The sequence below is a fragment of the Culex pipiens genome, chromosome 2, assembly GCF_016801865.2.
Source record: "Culex pipiens pallens isolate TS chromosome 2, TS_CPP_V2, whole genome shotgun sequence".
In the NCBI taxonomy this organism is placed as follows: Eukaryota; Metazoa; Arthropoda; class Insecta; order Diptera; family Culicidae; genus Culex; species Culex pipiens.
Window position 1 is genome coordinate 158,453,011 of NC_068938.1, and position 25,751 is coordinate 158,478,761.

The window sequence follows — 25,751 nt, forward strand, 5'->3', positions numbered from 1 at the left end:
CCGGGCACGCTTCCTACTAAAATGCCAGTATTTAGAGGAAAAGGTTTTATTCGTTCAACTTTTTTTTCCTGCTCCCCCGTACGGTTTGACTTTTACCACTTTTGTTTCATTTATTTCGAAACGTGAAGATGAGCTCATGTGTGGTTTCTGCCACGCAAGTCTTTTCCCGGGGAGAAACAAAAAAAAGTCCTGCGATACAGTCTTGTTCGCCCCTGACTAGTGGTTATGATTATTGCGATGACAGACGTTGCTGACTTGGGCGGAAGTTAAATGGTGGTCCCCGGTATAATGGGCGAAGGAGAACGATCGTGTTGAATGTGTGTGTAGGTCGCAAAAAGAATCGCTCGGAACGGAACGGAACGGAACTGACAGACGACCGACCAAGAGACCATCCAGTTGATGGCCCCGGTCATTACGGTAACGGTGATGGGCTGCACGAGCTCCGGGTTGATTGGTTTGGTGGATTTATTAACTAGACATGCGCTGCTGACAATCGTGTGACATGGGATATGGGGTGAATGCTTGAGAAAGAAATGATTTTTTTTTTTATAAAACCGGTATCTCAAAACTCTGAAAAATCGTTCTGCAAAGAGGTCGTATGAAAATTAATTAAAAACTTTTTATTTTTGAAATGTTATAAATCAATAAAACCCAATAAGGGGTCCAATTATGTCATTTTGTTGAAACTAAGCTTAACTAAACCGAAACTTCCCATTTTCTAACAGTCCTAAAGATGGCTGTGGTCAATAATGTAAACAGATACTAATGGGTAAATCTCCGCCAACTCACAAAGCATTTGCTCCGACCCCACTTTGATTTCCGTGAAATTTGTGATTTGAGCTTGAAACTGTTAAAAGATAGAAATTTGTTGCCAAAGGGACATTGGTGTAAGATTTGACAGTGCTCTCCAAATAAAAAAAAAGTTATTTATCATGGAACAAGTCATCAAATCGCTGCCATTTCCCGAAACTTAACGTTCAAAAATCGAGAGACAACCTAGTGAGGTAATTTTCTCATTTGGACCAATATTTTCATTTAGAATTTATGTGTTTCTGATAAAAAATAACATATTGAACTTTCTTGTAAACTTCACGATTCACCTGAATTTTACGTAAAAGCTATTAAAAAAAAGTTACGATTTTTTACAATTATAAACCGGGTTTTCAAAGTTTAAACTCCCAAATCTCAACCCGAACAGACGACATCAACTTGGGAATAACAATTTCTGATATTTGAAAATACTAGGCCAATAACATTTTATGATTTTTTTATAACAAGATTTGTTATTCGTCGTAATGATTTTTTTGTTATTTGATTGTCATTGTAATAGCAGACTAATCACATTTTTAGTTATGCTTCGAACAAATCTTTGTTATTATTTTTTTGTTATTTTAACAAACAATTCCGATCATCCCAATAACAGTTGGCGGTATCCTTCCATAACAAAAAAATGTTATTCCCCAGTTTTTTTGGCTTCAAACCACAATCAGACCAATAACGAATCTTGTTATGATAACATAAACTGCTATTAAACTCAAATAAGGATTTTTCAAGAATATTCCATAACACTTTCTGTTATTTCAACAGTATTTGTTATTGAAATGCCATGAATTTAGTTACAACCGTCTGCCCGGGAACTGCTTGCTTTTAAAAGGATATTTGTCGTAAAATTTTACAATTTTTGCATAATAATGACCATTTGGACGTTTATTGTAGCTCGTGCACTGATTGATAGTAGAGATTTTGCTAAAATAAACCTGATTCTGCCGTTCATCATGAAAAGGTTATTACAGTATCAAAAATTTAAATTTACTAAAAAAAATGGAATGTCCTTCGATATTTTGACAGTTGAGTTACGGCGGTTATTAAACTATTTTTTCAATTAAATTTTTTTTCGCAATTTTGAGTACGCCATAAAATCGCGTGTCCAACTTCACAAGCTTTTTTACACCAAATTTCTATCTCTTCACGGACTCAAGCTATGAATTACTGAAAAACTAACTTAATCCACCTATGTGGTTGGTGCCTTCCTCACTTTTTTCAAAAAATGGGTTTGGACACAAATTTCGTCTAATTTCGTTAAGTTTCGGAATACAGAAAACACACATATTACTCAAGGGCTCATAAGTGGCATCTTAGGTGGTCATAGCTTGAGGCAGGGTTACCTGATCTTCAATATTTTAGACTCGTTGGTGAGGTCTTTCGATTACCTAACCAACAATGGGTTGGATGATGGATCCGGACATTGTTTACATACATTTAAGTGAGATCCGGCTACGAAAAAGTACATAAATATCACTAAAGTGGTCAGAACTCGAGACAGGGTTGCCAGATCTTCAATGTTTTAGACTCGTTGGAAAGGTCTTTCGATTACCTAACCAACGATGGGTCGGATGATGGATCCGGACATTGTTTACATACATTTAAGTGAGATCCGGCTACAAAAAAGTACATAAATACCCAAAGTGGTCAGAACTCGAAACAAGGTTGCCAGATCTTCAATGTTTTAGACTCGTTGGGAAGGTCTTTCGATTACCTAATCAACGATGGGTCGGATGATGGATCCGGACGTTGTTTACATACATTTAAGTGAGATCCGGCTACAAAAAAAGTACATAAATATCACTAAAGTAGTCAGAACTCGAGACAGGGTTGCCAGATCTTCAATGTTTTAGACTCGTTGGAAAGGTCTTTCGATTACCTAACCAACAATGGGTTGGATGATGGATCCGGACATTGTTTACATACATTTAAGTGAGATCCGGCTACGAAAAAGTACATAAATATCACTAAAGTGGTCAGAACTCGAGACAGGGTTGCCAGATCTTCAATGTTTTAGACTCGTTGGAAAGGTCTTTCGATTACCTAACCAACGATGGGTCGGATGATGGATCCGGACATTGTTTACATACATTTAAGTGAGATCCGGCTACAAAAAAGTACATAAATACCCAAAGTGGTCAGAACTCGAAACAAGGTTGCCAGATCTTCAATGTTTTAGACTCGTTGGGAAGGTCTTTCGATTACCTAATCAACGATGGGTCGGATGATGGATCCGGACGTTGTTTACATACATTTAAGTGAGATCCGGCTACAAAAAAAGTACATAAATATCACTAAAGTGGTCAGAACTCGAGACAGGGTTGCCAGATCTTCAATGTTTTAGACTCGTTGGAAAGGTCTTTCGATTACCTAACCAACGCTGGGTCGGATGATGGATCCGGACATTGTTTACATACATTTAAGTGAGATCCGGCTACAAAAAAGTACATAAATATCACTAAAGTGGTCAGAACTCGAGACAGAGTTGCCAGATCTTCAATGTTTTAGACTCGTTGGAAAGGTCTTTCGATTACCTAACCAACGATGGGTCGGATGATGGATCCGGACATTGTTTACATACATTTAAGTGAGATCCGGCTACAAAAAAGTACATAAATATCACTAAAGTGGTCAGAACTCGAGACAGGGTTGCCAGATCTTCAATGTTTTAGACTCGTTGGAAAGGTCTTTCGATTACCTAACCAACAATGGGTCGGATGATGGATCCGGACATTGTTTACATACATTTTAGTGAGATCCGGCTACAAAAAAGTACATAAATACCCAAAGTGGTCAGAACTCGAAACAAGGTTGCCAGATCTTCAATGTTTTAGACTCGTTGGGAAGGTCTTTCGATTACCTAATCAACGATGGGTCGGATGATGGATCCGGACGTTGTTTACATACATTTAAGTGAGATCCGGCTACAAAAAAAGTACATAAATATCACTAAAGTGGTCAGAACTCGAGACAGGGTTGCCAGATCTTCAATGTTTTAGACTCGTTGGAAAGGTCTTTCGATTACCTAACCAACGCTGGGTCGGATGATGGATCCGGACATTGTTTACATACATTTAAGTGAGATCCGGCTACAAAAAAGTACATAAATATCACTAAAGTGGTCAGAACTCGAGACAGGGTTGCCAGATCTTCAATGTTTTAGACTCGTTGGAAAGGTCTTTCGATTACCTAACCAACGATGGGTCGGATGATGGATCCGGACATTGTTTACATACATTTAAGTGAGATCCGGCTACAAAAAAGTACATAAATATCACTAAAGTGGTCAGAACTCGAGACAGGGTTGCCAGATCTTCAATGTTTTAGACTCGTTGGAAAGGTCTTTCGATTACCTAACCAACGATGGGTCGGATGATGGATCCGGACATTGTTTACATACATTTAAGTGAGATCCGGCTACAAAAAAGTACATAAATATCACTAAAGTGGTCAGAACTCGAGACAGGGTTGCCAGATCTTCAATGTTTTAGACTCGTTGGAAAGGTCTTTCGATTACCTAACCAACGCTGGGTCGGATGATGGATCCGGACATTGTTTACATACATTTAAGTGAGATCCGGCTACAAAAAAGTACATAAATATCACTAAAGTGGTCAGAACTCGAGACAGGGTTGCCAGATCTTCAATGTTTTAGACTCGTTGGAAAGGTCTTTCGATTACCTAACCAACGCTGGGTCGGATGATGGATCCGGACATTGTTTACATACATTTAAGTGAGATCCGGCTACAAAAAAGTACATAAATATCACTAAAGTGGTCAGAACTCGAGACAGGGTTGCCAGATCTTCAATGTTTTAGACTCGTTGGAAAGGTCTTTCGATTACCTAACCAACGCTGGGTCGGATGGTGGATCCGGACATTGTTTACATACATTTAAGTGAGATCCGGCTACAAAAAAGTACATAAATATCACTAAAGTGGTCAGAACTCGAGACAGGGTTGCCAGATCTTAAATGTTTTAGACTCGTTGGAAAGGTCTTTCGATTACCTATTCAACGATGTATATAATGATGATGTTTGGTTCAGTTTACTGCCATTTATTCAACTTCCAAAAATATGCGAAAACACATTTTTATACATATCTTTTGAACTACTTATCGAAACTTCAAACAATTCAATAGCACCGTATGGGACCCTAAACCAAGTCGAATGCAACTGGTTTGGTCAAAATCGGTTCAGCCAGTGCTGAGAAAACTGCGTGACATTATTGGTCACATACACACACACATACACACACACATACACACACACATACACACAGACATTTGTTCAGTTTTCGATTCTGAGTCGATATGTATACATCATGGTGGGTTTTCGAGCTTTAAATAAAAAGTTCAATTTTAGAGCAGGATTATAGCCTTACCTCAGTGAGGAAGGCAAAACGTGTCTTAATAAAAATCCAATGCTAAGATTTCTAACTATTTAGCAAAAGAGATCACAATATCAACAATTTGATGAAAATGTATGAAAAAATATATATTATTGAAATTTGTGAAAATGTGTGTATTTTTTTATATTTAAAAGCTGTGCAATGTTTACTTTTATTTCCATTCTTAAATAATAATTCTAGATGATAATTTCCCACTTTTATACATATTCAATGTATTTACAGAGTTTTGAAAAAAATATTTTTCATTCTTAAACTAATTTTGTTTTCCTTTTAATTGCAACATCAAATGGAAAATATATTGCAGTCTACGCAAAAAATAAAACAAAAAGGCTTCGCCTCTCCTTTCTTTACATGTTTTTTCCCTATTTGAAAAAAATGCAGGAAACCATTTATATATTGCAGCTGTTGACGTTGACAAACCTCGCCAATAAATTTAATTTGAAATTTGACTGTACCACATATCGATACGAAAATTGTATTTTTGATAGAGTTATGCGTAATGAGAAAATAACCACATCAAAAGTCAACACAAAATTACCATTCATCGTGAACTATTTAAAATTGACATTTATGTCACCAAGCCATAAACGATTAGCAAACCGAACAGCCTTAGAAGATTAGAACTTGTTTAATTGGATAACGGTACCCTCATTTCAAAAATGTATTTCCCTCTTATTTTTAAAATGTTACAAAAAAATTTTTGACGCTCCAATGTTCAATTTTTTTCAATAAAGCTATTCTCCTGTTTTGTTCTTTGTTAAACTTTGCTTGTTCATCTTAATTTTTTTAAATATATTTTTATGCATTTATCTTGTCTAGTGTTTGATTTTAATAAGTAAAATATGATCTTATTTACAATCATGAATGTTATACAGTCATCCCTCATATTCGGAATAGTTTACAGATCGGCCAATGTTCACAAAATCATAGAAAATCGATAATTGAACTTAATGATTCGCTTTTACCTTCATTTGAAAGCTTTTCTTGCAATCTTTCAAATTCTATATCGAACAACTGAAAATTTAAACTTTTATATCATGTTTTTGAAGAAAAACTTTGACCTTTGAAATCCACAATTTCGGAACATTTTTTTCTTACGGATGTAAACAAACTTTGGTTTACTCCTTGAGTAAATATTTTTTTACAAAATAATGACTTCACGCACTGAAACCAACGAAACTCAAGCTTAGTTATGTTTTATGAATGGTCTGATAACTTTTTTTGTGAAAATATCAGTCAAATTCAGGTGTTTCACAATTGTGGGAGGCATCCCACAATCATGGAACAGGCCATTTGGAGGCAGAGTTTTGCTGCTCTGGATAAAATAGTCTTGAAATGAGGTTTTTCGTTCAAAAAGTACTATTTTTACTAGTGAAATTGCAAGAGAATGTCCAAATAAAGGTACTAAAAATAGTAGGGTCGACAGAAAAGCGGCATATGCCATGTAATTGACAAATTACCACAAAAGTGTTCCGAATAATATTCATACTACGGTGTAACTAATGTTGCGGTGAAATGAATGTGACGGTGTAACGAATTTTACGATGTAACGAATGATGCGGTGTAACGAATGTTATGGTGTAATCATACTACGGAGTAACTAATGATGCGGTGTAACGAATGTTACGGTGTAATGAATGTTACGGTGTAACGAATGTTACGGTGTAACGAATGATGCGGTGTAACGAATGTTACGGTGTAACGAATGTTACGGTGTAACGAATGTTACGGTGTAACGAATGATGCGGTGTAATGAATGTTACGGTGTAACGAATGTTACGGTGTAATGAATGTTACGGTGTAACGAATGTTACGATGTAACTAATGTTACGGTGTAACGAATGTTACGGTGTAACGAATGATGCGGTGTAAAGAATGTTACGGTGTAACGAATGTTACGGTGTAACGAATGTTACGGTGTAACGAGTGTTACGGCGTAACGAATGTTACGGTGAAATGAATATTACGGTGTAACGATTGTTACGGTGTAACGAATGTTACGGTGTAACAAATGTTACGGTGTAACGAATGTTACGGTGTAACGAATGATGCGGTGTAACGAATGTTACGGTGTAACGAATGTTACGGTGTAACGAATGTTACGGTGTAACGAATGTTACGGTGTAACGAATGTTACGGTGTAACGAATGTTACGGTGAAATGAATGTTACGGTGAAATGAATGTTACGGTGCAATGAATGTTACGGTGTAACGAATGTTACGGTGTAATGAATGTTGCGGTGTAACAAATGTTACTGTGTAACGAATGTTACGGTGTAACGAATGATGCGGTGTAAAGAATGTTACGGTGTAACGAATGATGCGGTGTAAAGAATGTTACGGTGTATCCATACTACGGTGTAACGAATGTTACGGTGTAACGATTGTTACGGTGTAACAAATGTTACGGTGTTACGAATGTTGCGGTGTAATGAATGTTGCGGTGTAACGAATGGTTCATGGTTCACTGAACCAGGATTGAAACACAAAGGGAGGTTTAAGCCGAACCAATAGGTGAACCTAGCCTAACCGGTTCATTTGAGAACTCTTGTTGTGCACACTTAGCATAATTGCAGGGGTCGTCCAAACAAAAAAACTACGTAACAACAACATACACTAACCAATGGCACACTTAACCTAACCCAAATATCCAACTCAAACACCCTTCAAGAAGTTCTGCACATTTAGCACAACTGCAGGGATCGTCCAATCCAAAAAAACTACGTAACAATAACATCCATTAACCAATCTCACACTTAGCCTAACCCAAATATCCAACTCAAACACCCTTCAAGAAGTTGTGCACATTTAGCACAACTGCAGGGATCGTCCAATCCAAAAAAAAACTACGTAACAACAACATCCACTAATTAATTGCACACTTAGCCTAACCCAAATATCCAACTCAAACACCCTTCAAGAAGTTGTGCACATTTAGCACAACTGCAGGGATCGTCCAATCCAAAAAAAAATACGTAACAACAACATCCACTAATTAATTGCACACTTAACCTAACCCAAATATCCAACTCAAACACCCTTCAAGAAGTTGTGCACATTTAGCACAACTGCAGGGATCGTCCAATCCAAAAAAAACTACGTAACAACAACATCCACTAATTAATTGCACACTTAACCTAACCCAAATATCCAACTCAAACACCCTTCAAGAAGTTGTGCACATTTAGCACAACTGCAGGGATCGTCCAAACCAAAAAAACACGTAACAACATCATTCACGTAGTTGTGCACACTTAGCACAACTGTAGGGGTCGTCCATGTTCAAAGACTAAGTATTGATTTTTTTTGAGCACTTTTGTTCTATTCGATACAAACTAAGAATTCATTGCAAGAGACACACTTGTTCTAACTGCAATCTACCATAACAATTATATGGTTTGTGTCCTGGATATCTTGCATTTCTGAAAAGGTCGTATGACATGATGGAAATAAAATAAACTGGCTCAAAGTTTTTACAAAATCATTTTCTTCTGTTTGTAAGCGTAGAACTATTCGGTTTTCGTCATAGTTGATCTTATTGAAGCTATTTCATGGATTATCATACTTATATTCATGAAACCTCACACTTCACTGAGTTTTTCTTCATAAAATTCAAGTTTTAACGGTAGTTGCTCTCAAAAACTACAATTTTCACAATAAATTTAATGATAAACAAGTCTATTAAAAAAGTATTGTTGAGAAAAATGTTCCTTAACTAACAACAATTCAAAGTTAATACGCAAAAAACATTGAAACAACAAATAACTACTATTTTTACAATAAAATGACTCTGCGCACTTTTGTACCAAGTGCCACGTTGGAAGTATACACGACTCTGCCATCGAAGAAGCATTTTAGCTCAACTGCAAAATTCGCCCTGTGCACGTTTGTGCTAACTCATACAAATCACTGTTCAAGACACACTTGTGCTAATTGCAAGCATGATTTTTTTTCGTAATTTCTCTGCCAAATTTTTTTTTGCATTTCAAAAGTTTTCATATTTTACCATATCTTTAAGTTATGTCAGGAGCACACTTTAAAATTATTAGGAATATTGTTTGTCGAATAGTTTCCCAGAAACAGTTATTCAAAGTTAAAAAATCGATTTTCTCGTAACCACCAAAATGTCAGTTAGTATAAGAGAGCACACAAGCATCGATATGTGGGATGACGTTCGATGCATATTTTTTTGCTTGTTTTTGAATAAAAAAACACGGTCAAAAATTAGCTTAAAAAAATCAAAGATATTCAATGCATTGATTAAAACATGGAACAAATAACCATGGATTTTCTAAATCTGTAAAAATGATTTTTGCCAAGCGAGAAGATTAAAAAATGATTAAAAACGGAACAACAAACAAAATTTCACAAATCAACAAACCGGATTTCAATAGAAATTTTGATTGAGAATAGTGTGTGGAAAACCACTCTCAATATTTATACATATTAATTGCCTCCAAAAGAAATAGACATGATGATTAAGGATATTGTTAATCAAATTAATTTTACAGTCCAGACTCGATTACCCGAAGCCTCGATAGCCGAATTTTCGATTATCCGAAGTGTTCACTCTGCAGCATTGCCTTGGCGTTCTCGATTGCGAGATTCCTACTCGAAACTAGGTGTCCGAAGGATTGATTGTTGAGGCAATTGCAAACCTCTTTTTACACCTAAGCTTCCCTCCATTGCAATTCTCACTCACCTGCGTATTCCTGGTGTACCCGTACCCGAGGAAGCGCTCGTCGTGCGGTGGCACCGTGTCGGGCGCCACGTAGAACGGCTCGTACAGAAACTCAAAGTTGGTCACGTTGTGGGACACACGCGTCATCTCGCCGTCGAAGATGTCGGCCTGCCATCTAAAAATGAAAAATCAAGAGAGAGGAAAAAAAAAACTTTAAAATGTAGAACAGTCATAAAAAGTGCAACCATTACCATGAGGTATTAAATTTCTTCCATAAAAATGTTTCAGCAGCAGCTGTGGCAGATTTTGGAAAATTGATTTCCCGAAAAAGCCGCCCATCTGGATCAGCTAATAACGTTCAAATGGATAGGCATTTTTTTAAAGCTCGTCATAAAATCTGCTTGATTAACCGTGCCAAATGAGATAAACCGTCGTCCGGCAGTCATCGTGGCAAAGTGCAAACGTTTCAGCCCAGCCTAAATCATCTAGATTACACTTCTGACAGGACGATTAGCATCCACTTTCTGAGCTATCATCGGCACCATCTCGTAAGGACATTGAGCATATTTTGTACCAAGGATGACACGGCACCAAACTACCATCGCCCAGGCTACTAAATCAAATCATTATTACTTTATGAACTCTTAAATTATCATTCCGGACGACTACTCTGTGTCTCCTTTAACGACCCTTCAAACTCGGGAGGTAAAAAAAATAAGGAAAAATCCTACCCCTGGAAGCTCCACAGTGGTTGGTTTAGCTATGTTAAGAATGGAAAACCTCCTCCTTCTCCTCATTCTGGAGAATCGTAAAAAGAAAAAAAGAACCTTAAAATAATGGGCTGCTAGTGATGCTAACTCTGCTGGCGGCAGCGCCATCAGCTATCATCGGTGAAACCCAATCCCGGTCCGGTTAGGTGCCGTTCTGGAGTAGCAGCTTCCAGTTTGCAATGGCAAAAAGAAACTCCGAGAGTATCCGAAAAACCAAACAATGAGCCCTCGTAAAAATGTAGACTTTATGGGGAAATGCTTTTTCCTGTCGCAGTTTTTTAGGGCGAGACTTTTCCTGGCGCTGGAAGGGAAACCGTTGTGGAGAGTGAGATTGAATCACATTTTTATTAACATTGAAAAAATAATTACGTTGCATTCTTTTGATTTTAAAAAGAGTTTTGAAGAATAGTTCTGGAGATGTTTTGCTTTTGTAACCGCCTTGATTTAGGGGCGTTTAAAAACACCCAAAATGAAGAAAAATAACAATAATTTTATTTGTTTGACCTTTAAAAAATAATCTCATATTGATTATAGATCACATTTGAAATTAAAAATAGAAGTATTTTAAAGAGTACAACTTTGCACCATAAATCATGTTTAAATTGAAGTCATGAAAAAAAAAAAAACAAAAATAAAAATTTTACTTGAAAGAGACCTCCCATAAATAACGTTTTGTGTTGCAAAGCACATGGTCTTGAGATATTTGCATTAAAAATGATGTTGCAATTTGGGTGATTATAAAGAAATGCATTTTTACTTTATGGCTGTTTCCCAGCAGCAAGCTCAATATTTGTAAATTTACATACTTTAGCGTGTTTTAATTTTTCCAAAGCCACATAAACTGAGGAAAAAATAATATAATAAAGGGGAATTCATCCCTCAATGCTTTCAACACTCCAAATTAATGTATTTTCTTTTCTACTGGGTACAGTCCTCCCACATATTCGGAACACCCACAAATTCGAAACACTTTTATGATAATTTGTCAATATCATGCCAAAAGTAGCTTTTCTGTCGACCTTACTATTTTTAGAACCTTCATTTGGACATTATCTTGATATTTCACTAGTAAAAGTAGTACTTTTTGAACAAAAAACTTCATTCCAAGACTATTTTGTCCAGAGCAGCAAAACACTGCCTCCAAATGGCCTGTTTCATAATTGTGGGATGTTATTGTGCCTACCTGGTGGAACACCTGAATTTAACTAATATTTTCACAAAAACAGTTATCAAATCATGTATAAAACATTAGTAAGCTTGAGTTTCATTGGTTTCAGTGTGTGAAGTCATTATTTGGTAATAAATATGTACTCCTGGAGAGATCCAAAGTTTGTTTACATTCGTTAGAAAAAAGTGTTCCGAATTTGTGGATTTCAAGGGTCAAAGTAATTCTTCAAAAACATCATATAAAAGTTAAAATTTGCAGATGTTCGATACAGCATTCGAAAGATCGCAAGAAAAAATTTCAAATGAAGGTAAAAGCGAATCATTAAGTTCAATTACACAGTTCAACAAAAAATCAAATGTTTCTTGTCTCTGAGACGAGAATATGTGTTCCTAGTAGATTTTTGCATGCTGAATCCGAATCCGGGTCCAGAATTGCTCCAAGTGGTCCCAATTTTGAGATACACTCGTTTGAAATGTTAGTTTAGGCCAAAATTAGCTACTTTGTCGACTATTTTACAAAAGAACTATTGAATAAACAACTAAACCAATACATGTATCTTAAAGTTCACGTTTTCCCCTTTCTAAAACACCCCTGGTTTTTAAAATTCGATTGTTTCTACGCATATTTATAGCCATTTTAAAATTAGAATTTGACTTGCATGCAAGTTGGAAAAACTTGAATGAGAACCAACTGAAAATAAAATTTTAAAATGGCTATAAATATGCGTAGAAACAATCAAATTTTAAAAACCAGGGGTGTTTCAGAAAGGGGAAAACGTGAACTTTAAGGTACATGTATTGGTTTAGTTGTTTATTCAATAGTTCTTTTGTAAAATAGTCAACAAAGTAGCTAATTTTGGCCTAAACTAACATTTTAAACGGGTGTATCTCAAAATTGGGACCATTTGGAGCAATTCTGGACCCAGATTCGGATTCAGCAGGCAAAATTCTACTAGGAACCCATATACTCGTCTCAGAGACAAAATCTTGTTGGACTGTGTTATCGATTTGCTATGATTTTTTGAACATTTTCCGATCTGGAAACCTTTCGGAATAAGTGGGAAAACTGATAATTTTTTGTCAACTTTCGTTTTTATTATTTTTGCATGCTGATTTAATCAAATTTTGTCAAACTTTTTTTTTCTGACAGTAGGGGAAATTCTCGTATGTTTGGCCGGTTAAGCACTTGCTCTTAATTCCATCCAATTTGCTCATTTTCACTATTTAATCAACTAATTTTGCAAAACTTTTGAAAGAATCTTGAGTCCTATTGAGCTATTTATCACTCGATTTAAGTTGAAGACGCTTTTTATGAGCTGTAATCGAATGTCAAAGTTCTGATATGGCAACATTAGAGGCACGCTGGAATTAGATGCTGTTCCCCTACGAGTTGTATTTTTTTTCCACCAGTGATTTTTAATCTCTAAAATTATCGTCGATAATATTATCGTATTACGATAACAATAATCTATCGTTATCGTTATTTCAATTGTTCTTTCGGCGATTATCAAACCGCCTATAACGGAAAATAAATCAATTTTAAATTATTTCAATAACTTAGTAAGATTCAAAATTTAAATACTCAAAACTGTTCACAAAATAGCTTATATTTTCTAAAGTACTAAAATTTTCATAATATGCAATATGGGTATCAAATGAAGCGAAAATTTGTATGCTTTTAAGGGATTTTCTTTTTGAAAAAATACAAAAAAATGTCACAAAATACCGTATCTTTTCGAAAATTTTAAAATTTTCAAAGTTTGCGATATCGGTATCAAACGAAGCGAAATGTTGTATGCTCTTTATCTTTACAAGAGTAAATTTTTGAAAATTCCTAAAAATATCACAAAATACCGTATTTTCTTAAAGAACTCAAATTTTCAAAACATATAATGTGTGTATTAAACGAAGCGAACTTTGCATGTTTAATGCATACATTACAATTTTGTATGCTTCATAGAAAAACGCTTGGTTTGATACCCATATTGCTAATTATAAAAATATGAATATTATCAAAAATTTACGGTATTTTGAATTTCGCTTTCTTTGACACCCAAATTGAACAATTTCAGCTCAAATCGGGAATTTTTCTGGTACTTTTGTAAACAACTTTCTCCAATGTAGACATGATATCCTAGGCCTATATAAGCCATTTTTGTGTATATGGACCCAATTTTGCTGGAAAATAACTTTTGGGAAGGGTATAAATTATTTAATGATTTTTGTATTTAGCAATTTAAGTATTTCTGTATCTCGAAGCCGTTGCATCGTATCAAAAAGTGGTCAAAAAGTGGAAGTGGAAAAAATCCACGTGTAGAAAAAAAACTACACTCACGCCACTTTTATGAGATTTTTCAATTTTTAAGTTTAAAAGTATTACTTAAAGATGATGTCACGATTTTTTTCGTTCAAAATTTTTGAGGAAATAGCCTAAGATGTTACAAAAAGACTTTAATGCGGTGTAAACGTCATTTTTTAACCGATTCCCTAGACAATTTTACATAAAAGTCTACTTATTGACCATTATCCTATGTTCAATCCTTGTGAAGATACAGTGGTTTTAAAAATATAATGTTTAAAAAATAGGTTTCTTAGAGTTTTTTGGCAACTTCTATATGACAGATTTATTTTTTCACTCCCAAAAATATTTTTAACGGAAAGCTCGTCCAATTTCCCATAAGTCTGTCTTTGACAGCATTTCACTTGGATGTATGGGCAAACAAATATAAGTTTAAATACATTGCTCATAATTGAAAATAGATTGTTTTTTGGATAGTAAAATAGCTAACGTATAAATAAAAACGAGTCAAATTAACTACCAGGAAAAGTTCCAGAAAAATTCCCGATTTGAGCTGGAATTGCCCTATTGTAAATTACGATAATTGGAATACTTTCATCAAAATATGATATTTAAAAAAATTAAAATTTGATTAATTTCAGAATAATACGGTTACAAAAAAAACTTTGAAAAAGATTCCACCAACATTTTGACCGCCATCTTTAACTTCATCATCTCGGTACGAGAATCGAACTCACGACTTCTGGATTGAAAATCCAGTACGCCGCTAGTCGAAACCCATCGCCTACCGGTCAGTGTTCCCAGTGAGCAAATTTACTCTTCAAATGGATCTGACTTTGCCAAGCCAGACAGGAATCGAACCCATCACCTTCCGCTTACAAGGTTAACGGCCACGGTAGCTCGGCAACTTCTTGGATTTAAAAATTCTAAATCACTTTAAAGTATGACCCCTAAATCATACTAAAGCTCAACAATCAAAAATATGACAACGGGAAAAATCGTGATTCGATTATCTTAAGTTACGAGTTTCAGAAGTGAATTTTTGCTAAGGCCTTCGGATGATCGAGGCTGGACTGCACTACGATGCTCTCCATTCCTCAAAATTTCCTCTTGCTTGACGGATCTCTTCCTCGACGTTCATAACTTTTATTGTTCGTTTTACTTGCTTAGTGTCACAGTTAAAACGATGAGTTTTGGAAGGTTGATAATTCGATGGCTGATTTTTCTTGTGTAATTTCAACTAAGTTAAAAAAAAACTAAAGTTAAAATAGGAAATTCAATAGAGACTGATGGATGTCACTTCCATCCAAATATTCCCAAAAGTTAGATTTTTGATGGAAATTCATTAAATACGTTGTTAAACAATGCATTCACATCTATTTACATCACATGCCCTAGAAACCTAAATAAATTGGTATGTTTATAGTGATAATATTTGCTTCAAAACTGAAATATTTTATTGATTTCAATCCAATTTGAATGTCCTAAATAGCTTTATTTTTGATTTTTGGCGAAGCAGGTCAATGTAAATTTGATGTATAATTTTGTCTTTCTACACTACCCTTCAAAATTTTCCAAAAAAAAATAAGAGTTAACAAAATATTCTTTGTAAATAAAACAATATTTTTAAATAAAAACTTATGATTGTTCAAGCTAAGTAAAAAACAATAATAAATTTGATTTAAAAAAAGAAATGATGCATGCAAAACTAAAAACTTTTACAAATAATATGCTTGAACAAAATCAATTTTTACCAAACCTCCCTCCAGTGACGGTACAGCTTCCCTTGATGGTCGATGGTGCATCGCCTTTCCGCTCGACAAACAATGCTTTCCGTTAGCTGATTTTTATTATTTTATTCAAAAAGATGACACCGCGTGTCTTGTTTACTTGGCCGTCGTGAGTCGTCGGGTTCGTTTTTGTTTGTTGACAAAAACGACGCAGTCAAGTATGATTTTCGGGTCGTACTGGGCTTTTCGCTCTCTGCTTATCTGCAGAGATTTTCGATAAATTTTAATTAGGAGGTTGAGTGCTGGCAAGTACTTTTCCGTGCTACTATTGATGGGGACTGGTTCGCATGAATTTTCATCGAAATGTTACCCAACTCTGGTTTTGTTCAATGCACTCACCAGTCGAATAATGACTTCAACTTTAAATGATCTGATAAAATAAATTTCAAAAGTTGTAAAAACGTCGAAAAATCGAAACGTTTTTATAACTAGAAACTTACGTCGAACACTGCCGCAGTCCTAGGCGATGATCTCGATGAAGCCGCTACCAAGGTTGGATGAGTCGAAACCGTAGGTTTCCCAAAAATCGAAGACAGGAGTTCAATACTGAGTATGATTAATACACAGGTTTGAGATGACCTCCGAACTTGCTTTATTGAAAATAATTCGTACAATGTCGTCTTAATTCTACAAGTTCTCCTAGCGTTACATAATTTCTAAACCGAAAATCTAACCTATCTAGTCCCGTCGTAAATGATTTTTTCTCCTGAATTTGGATGAGATTTGATGTGGCCTTGTCAGGGTGTGAATTCCCTGCTTCCTGTAACTCTTTCGGTTCCATCGTTTTCGTTTTCTCAGATCTAGCTCTAAACACAGTTTTTCTGTGGGTCCTAAAGAGTTCCTAATGCATTTCAAAACATTTGTACTGTTTTGTTCTATCCTTCCTTAAAGATAGAAAGGGACAAATAGTGTTTCTCTAAACTAGCAATTATATAATCTGACCACGCACCCACGCGTGCGTGTACCGCGCATAAGGAACCCTAAATGTGGGACCTTTTCTTATCTGATGCAACTGCGTTCTACTGGTTTCCGTCCTTCCTTCATTCTACCTGATTTGTCGTTGCATCCATTTCAAACATCTCGCGGAGTTTGCTGCTTTCACTTTCTATGATATTTCAATTAAGTCTAGTCAATTCTTCTGCTCATGAAATCTTAAATTGATGATTTGCTTTTAAAGCCAAATTTTCAACTATAATTAATTTTCTAGCGCCAACAAAAGTAATAAAACTCAATTGCAAATTCTCATGCTATGCTGGCAAATACTTTCCACAGCAAAACAAAACTTGATTCGATTGAAGGAATTCCAAGAGGAACTCGGCTTAATTAAGATGACTATCTTCTTCGGTTATGGGATTGACTAAACAAAAGGCTCCCATATTCACAGCAAGGAATTCTCATTACGGCACTGGCACAAAAGCACAACTCACTCGAGTGCATCGTTTCAAAGCTTTTCTCCATACAAAACTGAGACTGTCCGCTGTGACTGCCCCTTAAAAGAGGGGAGAAAAGAGGGGAGGGGGAGCAAATCAATTGACATGTCCTTAGATGTCCTAGATATGCTATCACTTCATTTATTCAGGTCAATCCGATTTTCGCAGCGTGCAAGCAGGACCCATTTCGGACAGAGCAAACAAATAGAAAGAGCTATCTGCAGAAAAAGTGGGGAGATCCCATCACTGTAGGGGGAAAAGACAAAAACAAACCAGAATATGGCACCCATTTTCTCGTAATAAGCCAAAATTAAATCAGTGCAATCACATTGCGGCCAGATTGTTTTATGGACCAGTAACATACCGCTCGGGTGTGCACTTCTAGGACGGGGAGGGTGGAGAAATTCGGAATGAATTTGATTGTGACTGAGGAGTCCATATGAACATGGGAGATACATATCTTTGAATTTCAGTTGATACTGTCATAGCTGGCATTGAGTTATCATTAGGGTAACAAGAAAAATGAGATACAATTAAATCCTCTAACAAAACTTATACTCTTATAACGTAAATCGAAAGAAACATCAAGCTTGTTAGCAACTGCTTAAATCAGGGGTGACCAAAGTATGGCCCGCGGGCCAAACGTGGCCCACGAGGTGATTTTTTGTGGCCCGCGGACTCATTTTGAATGATCATGTAAATTGGCCCTTTGATCATTTGTATAATGATTTATTTATATTTTTTTAAATGAATGTTGATTCAAAACCTTTTTATACAATTTTTTTATTTTTGTTGATCCAAAACTAATGGTTTATCCATATTGTGATCTTTTTTATACGATGCAAATATTATAACATAATTACAATGTGAGCGAAAATATTTAGTGAAATTCAAGAAAACATTCATCAAACATTTCCGTAAATGATTTATGAAACGTTCAAATATGACTTACTTTGTACTTAGAATCCTTTTTTCCACCTTAGGATTCAAACTCATAAAAGTTGGATAACGAATAACGAAACGAATGCTTGGCTACGATCTGATTCAGGCAGACAAATTATTGTTGAAATCGAAGGAATGAGATTGCTGTCTTTTAAAATGTTCGGCAATGCACCACACATTTTTTTTCGCTAATATTGAATGTGAATTGTTGAAATTCTGGCATATAATTTCAATTTTTACATATTTTTTTGCTTTTATTTTGCGCTCACAAAAACGATTTTTCATTTGTTACACTTAATTTATAGATAAACACATTTTTATCAGATTTTATGTGACTATTTTCAATAGTTTACATGCAATTTCCATAAATACACAAGCACATTCAACTTATTTCCATTTTTTAACAGAACTTTTAAAACAATAAAACTGATTAAAACTGTAATTTTTGGTTTTGTATTATTTTCAAATAGCAAAAATTTTCAAAATATAACAGAAATTTTAATGATCTTCAACTTATTGATGTAATTTTTAGTCATTTAAATTAAAATAACGAAATTTATTTATTTTTTTATTAATTACATTAAATATTTGGCCCGCAAGCTGATTTGAGTTTCAAATTTGGCCCGGCATCCAAGAACTTTGAGCACCCCTGGCTTAAATAATTTGAAAATATCATACTTTTATAAATTAAGGACAACCTATCGCACCCAATTCCATTTAAGTGTGGTTTATTGCCATTCCACGTGGCAGACAGCGCCATCGCGCCATCACGCTCCACCTAATGCGTCCATTTGTCGTTTCCGGCACACGTGCGTCACCTGTCATAATACCAACCTGCTCTTCCCCGTGCCCGAATTACCCACGTCGAACCAGTTATCGCCGCGAATGAATGTGATTGCAGCTGAGTGATTCCGATTTCAGGAATTAATGATTGCATTTGCCGGAGCCGCCGACGACGATGATAAATAACATTTTCGCGAGCAAATGGACCTTGCGGCCATAAATCTCCTGGATTGGGTGGACATCACGTGATGGGTGGTGATTTTCCCGGGAAACTTTGGGTGATCGGTTCGCCGCCCCGGCTAAAAGACAAAGAAGTAAAGCTTTCTCCGGGACGAAACGGACCATCGCGTTCCGGTCGTAAACTGAGAAACCAAATGTGTAAACAGAGTGTATTCAGAATGCCCTTTTTGAGGTTATGGTCCAATTTATGCTTTGTGGACCCGCACTTTCCAAAGGAGTCGTCCTTTGACGCCATCAGCAGCGTGTTGTAAACTACCCTTCCGAGAAAACCAAAACTGGTGCGCCATAAAATAAGCACTTTCTCGATGGATCGTGAGATCTGCGGGCATAAGTCGCACATCATCCTTTAGCGAAGCTAGCGAAACACACACACACACACACATACACACACACACACACGCGCGGGAAAGCATTACAATCAATTTGCTGAGACTTACTTTATGGTGCCAACGTCGGCAGTAATTTGCGGAAATCACTCAATCCTATGAAATGGAATCAAGAAATTTAACAGAATGACAGTGGTCTTTTCGTCAATTTTATTGATAAATGTTGGTAACCTTTTCAACCTGAATCTGGATGATGAACAACATTTATTATTGTTATTCGACTTGGATGAAACTTTGGCCACCAATTCCTTATGCCCAATATCTCATGCTTCCATACTTGGTTGCCCTTACAAAAATGCAATCAAAATATTGGGAAATTTCTATTAAGGATTTTCTGATCGCTTTGGAGTTTTGGGTAAGTTGTAGATTATGTTTACCATTCACGGTGTGTTTTGTAGAATAAACTAATCATTTAAAATTAGTTGTGTCTAATATTTGACTACGTGAAAGACGGGTTTTGGCGGGGTTTACCAAAATATTTTATCGAGGGGTCTAGAGCAACTTTTTTTTGATGATTTTTTTTTGAAGATTTCATGGGATATTTCTTGAGAAAAGTCGGTGCAAATCGGTGCATTCATGTTGATATCATTCAAATTTCTTATCAATATGCCTTGGGAGACTCTAACGATATACATTTGAACATACTTGACATCCAATTAAAAGTTTTCGAATCAAATTTACCAGATTTCTAGCTTTCTTTGTAATTACCCCAACATCCAAGCTGAAAACCCCAATATGACCGAATCTAAATCTTTAGTTTACTTTCATAAAAATACGTCAACACATTGCCCGGATACATATTTGAGCATTTAACTATGCAAAATCTAAAATGATTTTTTTCATTCCTCTGCCATTTTACATTATTACACTTTGAAACATTTTAAAATCTATAACATTGTAGAGATCAGTTCTCTGAACAAGTTCCATAAGAAGGTATTAGTTTTAGGTGGGAAAAGTTATCCTACAGATGGTTATCCTAGGAATAATTTATAGCGCTATGGCGGCCATCTTTATGGCATGCGGGATAACTTGTCATGGTTATCCCAGGAACAATTTTTAAGAGAGATTCCAAAAATTCAAAAAAACGAACAATTAACATTACCTGGACATGTTTCTTGGCAAAACTTACTGCCCTAAATTCCTGGAGTATGAAAATTTGGATGTGAATGAAAAAAAAATCCAGAAATATTTGAACTTCGAATATTTTAATTCAAATATTCAATAAATTTGAAAATCCTTCTAGGATGGGTCTCTGGGTCATTTCCGGGACATGTATTCAGGCAAAACTTGTTGCCCTACATTCCTTGAGCATAAAAATACAACGTGGCATGAGGCCATGTGGAGGAAAAAAATTCCAGAAAAATTTGAACTTCAAATATTTTAATTCAAATATTAAGTAAATTTAAAAATCCTTCTAGGATGGGACTCTAGGTCATTTCCTGGACATGTATTTAGGCAAAACTCGTTGCCCTACATTCCTTAAGCATAAAAATACAACTTGGCATGAGGCCATGTGGAGGAAAAAAATTACAGAAATATTTGAACTTCAAATATTTTAATTCAAATATTGAAATCCTTCTAGGATGGGACTCTGGGTCATTTCCTGGACATGTATTTTGGTAAAACTTGTTGCCCTACATTCCTTGAGCATAAAAATACAACTTGGCATGAGGCCATGTGGAGGAAAAAAATTCCAGAAATATTTGAACTTCAAATATTTTAATTCAAATATTCAATAAATTTGAAAATCCTTCTAGGATGGGACTCTGGGTCATTTCCTGGACATGTATTTAGGCAAAACTTGTTGCCCTACATTCCTTGAGCATAAAAATATAACTTGGCATGAGGCCATGTGGAGGAAAAAAATTCCAGAAAAATTTGAACTTCAAATATTTTAATTCAAATATTAAGTAAATTTAAAAATCCTTCTAGGATGGGACTCTGGGTCATTTCCTGGACATGTATTTAGGCAAAACTTGTTGCCCTACATTCCTTGAGCATAAAAATTTAACTTGGCATGAGGCCATGTGGAGGAAAAAAATTCCAGAAATATTTGAACTTAAAAAATTTTAATTCAAATATTAAGTAAATTTAAAAATCCTTCTAGGATGGGACTCTGGGTCATTTCCTGGACATGTATTTTGGTAAAACTTGTTGCCCTACATTTCTTGAGCATAAAAATTTAACTTGGCATGAGGCCATGTGGAGGAAAAAAATTCCAGAAAAATTTGAACTTCAAATATTTTAATTCAAATATTCAATAAATTTAAAAATCCTTCTAGGATGGGACTCTGGGTAATTTCTGGGACATGTATTTTGGTAAAACTTGTTGCCCTACATTCCTTGAGCATCAAAAAACAATTTGGCATGAGGCCATGTGGAGGAAAAAAATTCCAGAAATATTTGAACTTCAAATATTTTAATTCAAATATTCAATAAATTTGAAAATCCTTCTAGGATGGGACTCTGGGTCATTTCCTGAACATGTATTTAGGCAAAACTTGTTGCCCTACATTCCTTGAGCATAAAAATACAACTTGGCATAAGGCCATGTGGAGGAAAAAAATTCCAGAAATATTTGAACTTCAAATATTTTAATTCAAATATTCAATAAATTTAAAAATCCTTCTAGGATGGGACTCTGGGTAATTTCTGGGACATGTATTTTGGTAAAACTTGTTGCCCTACATTCCTTGAGCATAAAAATATAACTTGGCATGAGGCCATGTGGAGGAAAAAAATTCCAGAAATATTTGAACTTCAAATATTTTAATTCAAATATTCAATAAATTTAAAAATCCTTCTAGGACGGGACTCTGGGTCATTTCCTGGACATGTATTTTGGTAAAACTTGTTGCCCTACATTCCTTGAGCATAAAAATACAATTTTGCATGAGGCCATGTGGAGGAAAAAAATTCCAGAAATATTTGAACTTAAAATATTTTAATTCAAATATTCAATAAATTTAAAAATCCTTCTAGGATGGGACTCTGGGTAATTTCTGGGACATGTATTTTGGTAAAACTTGTTGCCCTACATTCCTTGAGCATCAAAAAACAATTTGGCATGAGGCCATGTGGAGGAAAAAAATTCCAGAAATATTTGAACTTCAAATATTTTAATTCAAATATTCAATAAATTTGAAAATCCTTCTAGGATGGGACTCTGGGTCATTTCCGGGACATGTATTTAGGCAAATCTTGTTGCCCCGAATTCCTTGAGCATAAAAATACAACTTGGCATGAGGCCATGTGGTAGAAAGAAATTCCAGAAAAAATTGAACTTCAAATATTTTAATTCAAATATTTAATAAATTTAAAAATCCTTCTAGGATGGGACTCTGGGTCATTTCCTGAACATGTATTTTGGTAAAACTTGTTGCCCTACATTCCTTGAGCATAAAAATATAACTTGGCATGAGGCCATGTGGAGGAAAAAAAATCCAGAAATATTTGAACTTCAAATATTTTAATTCAAATATTCAATAAATTTAAAAATCCTTCTAGGACGGGACTCTGGGTCATTTCCTGGACATGTATTTTGGTAAAACTTGTTGCCCTACATTCCTTGAGCATAAAAATACAACTTGGCATGAGGCCATGTGGAGGAAAAAAATTCCAGAAATATTTGAACTTCAAATATTTTAATTCAAATATTCAATAAATTTAAAAATCCTTCTAGGATGGGACTCTGGGTAATTTCTGGGACATGTATTTTGGTAAAACTTGTTGCCCTACATTCCTTGAGCAAAAAAATACAACTTGGCATGAGGCCATGTGGAGGAAAAAAATTCCAGAAATATTTGAACTTCAAATATTTTAATTCAAATATTCAATAAATTTAAAAATCCTTCTAGGATGGGACTCTGGGTCATTTCTGGGACATGTATTTTGGTAAAACTTGTTGCCCTACATTCCTTGAGCATAAAAATACAACTTGGCATAAGGCCATGTGGAGGAAAAAAATTCCAGAAATATTTGAACTTCATATATTTTAATTCAAATATTCAATAAATTTAAAAATCCTTCTAGGATGGGACTCTGGGTCATTTCCTGAACATGTATTTAGGCAAAACTTGTTGCCCTACATTCCTTGAGCATAAAAATACAACTTGGCATAAGGCCATGTGGAGGAAAAAAATTCCAGAAATATTTGAACTTCAAATATTTTAATTCAAATATTCAATAAATTTAAAAATCCTTCTAGGATGGGACTCTGGGTAATTTCTGGGACATGTATTTTGGTAAAACTTGTTGCCCTACATTCCTTGAGCATAAAAATACAACTTGGCATGAGGCCATGTGGAGGAAAAAAATTCCAGAAATATTTGAACTTCATATATTTTAATTCAAATATTCAATAAATTTAAAAATCCTTCTAGGATGGGACTCTGGGTAATTTCTGGGACATGTATTTTGGTAAAACTTGTTGCCCTACATTCCTTGAGCATAAAAATACAACTTGGCATGAGGCCATGTGGAGGAAAAAAATTCCAGAAATATTTGAACTTCAAATATTTTAATTCAAATATTCAATAAATTTGAAAATCCTTCTAGGATGGGACTCTGGGTAATTTCTGGGACATGTATTTTGGTAAAACTTGTTGCCCTACATTCCTTGAGCATCAAAAAACAATTTGGCATGAGGCCATGTGGAGGAAAAAAATTCCAGAAATATTTGAACTTCAAATATTTTAATTCAAATATTCAATAAATTTAAAAATCCTTCTAGGATGGGTCTCTGGGTCATTTCCGGGACATGTATTTAGGCAAATCTTGTTGCCCCGAATTCCTTGAGCATAAAAATACAACTTGGCATGAGGCCATGTGGAGGAAAAAAATTGCAGAAATATTTGAACTTCAAATATTTTAATTCAAATATTGAAATCCTTCTAGGACGGGACTCTGGGTCATTTCCTGGACATGTATTTTGGTAAAACTTGTTGCCCTACATTCCTTGAGCATAAAAATACAATTTTGCATGAGGCCATGTGGAGGAAAAAAATTCCAGAAATATTTGAACTTCAAATATTTTAATTCAAATATTCAATAAATTTGAAAATCCTTCTAGGATGGGACTCTGGGTCATTTCCGGGACATGTATTTAGGCAAATCTTGTTGCCCCGAATTCCTTGAGCATAAAAATTTAACTTGGCATGAGGCCATGTGGTAGAAAGAAATTCCAGAAAAAATTGAACTTCAAATATTTTAATTCAAATATTTAATAAATTTGAAAATCCTTCTAGGATGGGACTCTGGGTCATTTCCTGAACATGTATTTAGGCAAAACTTGTTGCCCTACATTCCTTGAGCATAAAAATACAACTTGGCATAAGGCCATGTGGAGGAAAAAAATTCCAGAAATATTTGAACTTCATATATTTTAATTCAAATATTCAATAAATTTAAAAATCCTTCTAGGATGGGACTCTGGGTAATTTCTGGGACATGTATTTTGGTAAAAATTGTTGCCCTACATTCCTTGAGCATAAAAATACAACTTGGCATGAGGCCATGTGGAGGAAAAAAATTCCAGAAATATTTGAACTTCAAATATTTTAATTCAAATATTCAATAAATTGAAAAATCCTTCTAGGATGGGACTCTAGGTCATTTCCTGGACATGTATTTAGGCAAAACTTGTTGCCCTACATTCCTTGAGCATAAAAATACAACTTGGCATGAGGCCATGTGGAGGAAAAAAATTCCAGAAATATTTGAACTTCAAATATTTTAATTCAAATATTGAAATCCTTCTAGAACGGGACTCTGGGTCATTCCTGGACATGTATTTTGGTAAAACTTGTTGCCCTACATTCCTTGAGCATAAAAATACAATTTGGCATGAGGCAATGTGGAGGAAAAAAATTCCAGAAATATTTGAACTTAAAATATTTTAATTCAAATATTCAATAAATTTAAAAATCCTTCTGGGATGGGACTAGAAGTATTTTCAAATTTATTGAATTGTTTAATTAAAAAATTTGAAGTTCAAGTATTTTTGAAATTGTTTCCCCCCTTATGGCCTTA

At 35.1% G+C, this 25,751-nt stretch overlaps 1 protein-coding gene across 1 annotated transcript in view; it reads right to left on the reverse strand.

Annotated features, from left to right (window-relative positions):
• Positions 1-25,751, reverse strand: part of LOC120432001 (beta-1,4-glucuronyltransferase 1-like) — a 64,209-nt gene that overhangs the window by 16,359 nt on the left and 22,099 nt on the right. The window contains exon 3 of the mRNA XM_052708238.1: positions 9,936-10,089. Within this exon, the coding sequence (XP_052564198.1) occupies positions 9,936-10,089 (154 nt within the window). The remainder of the gene's footprint in view (positions 1-9,935; positions 10,090-25,751) is intronic.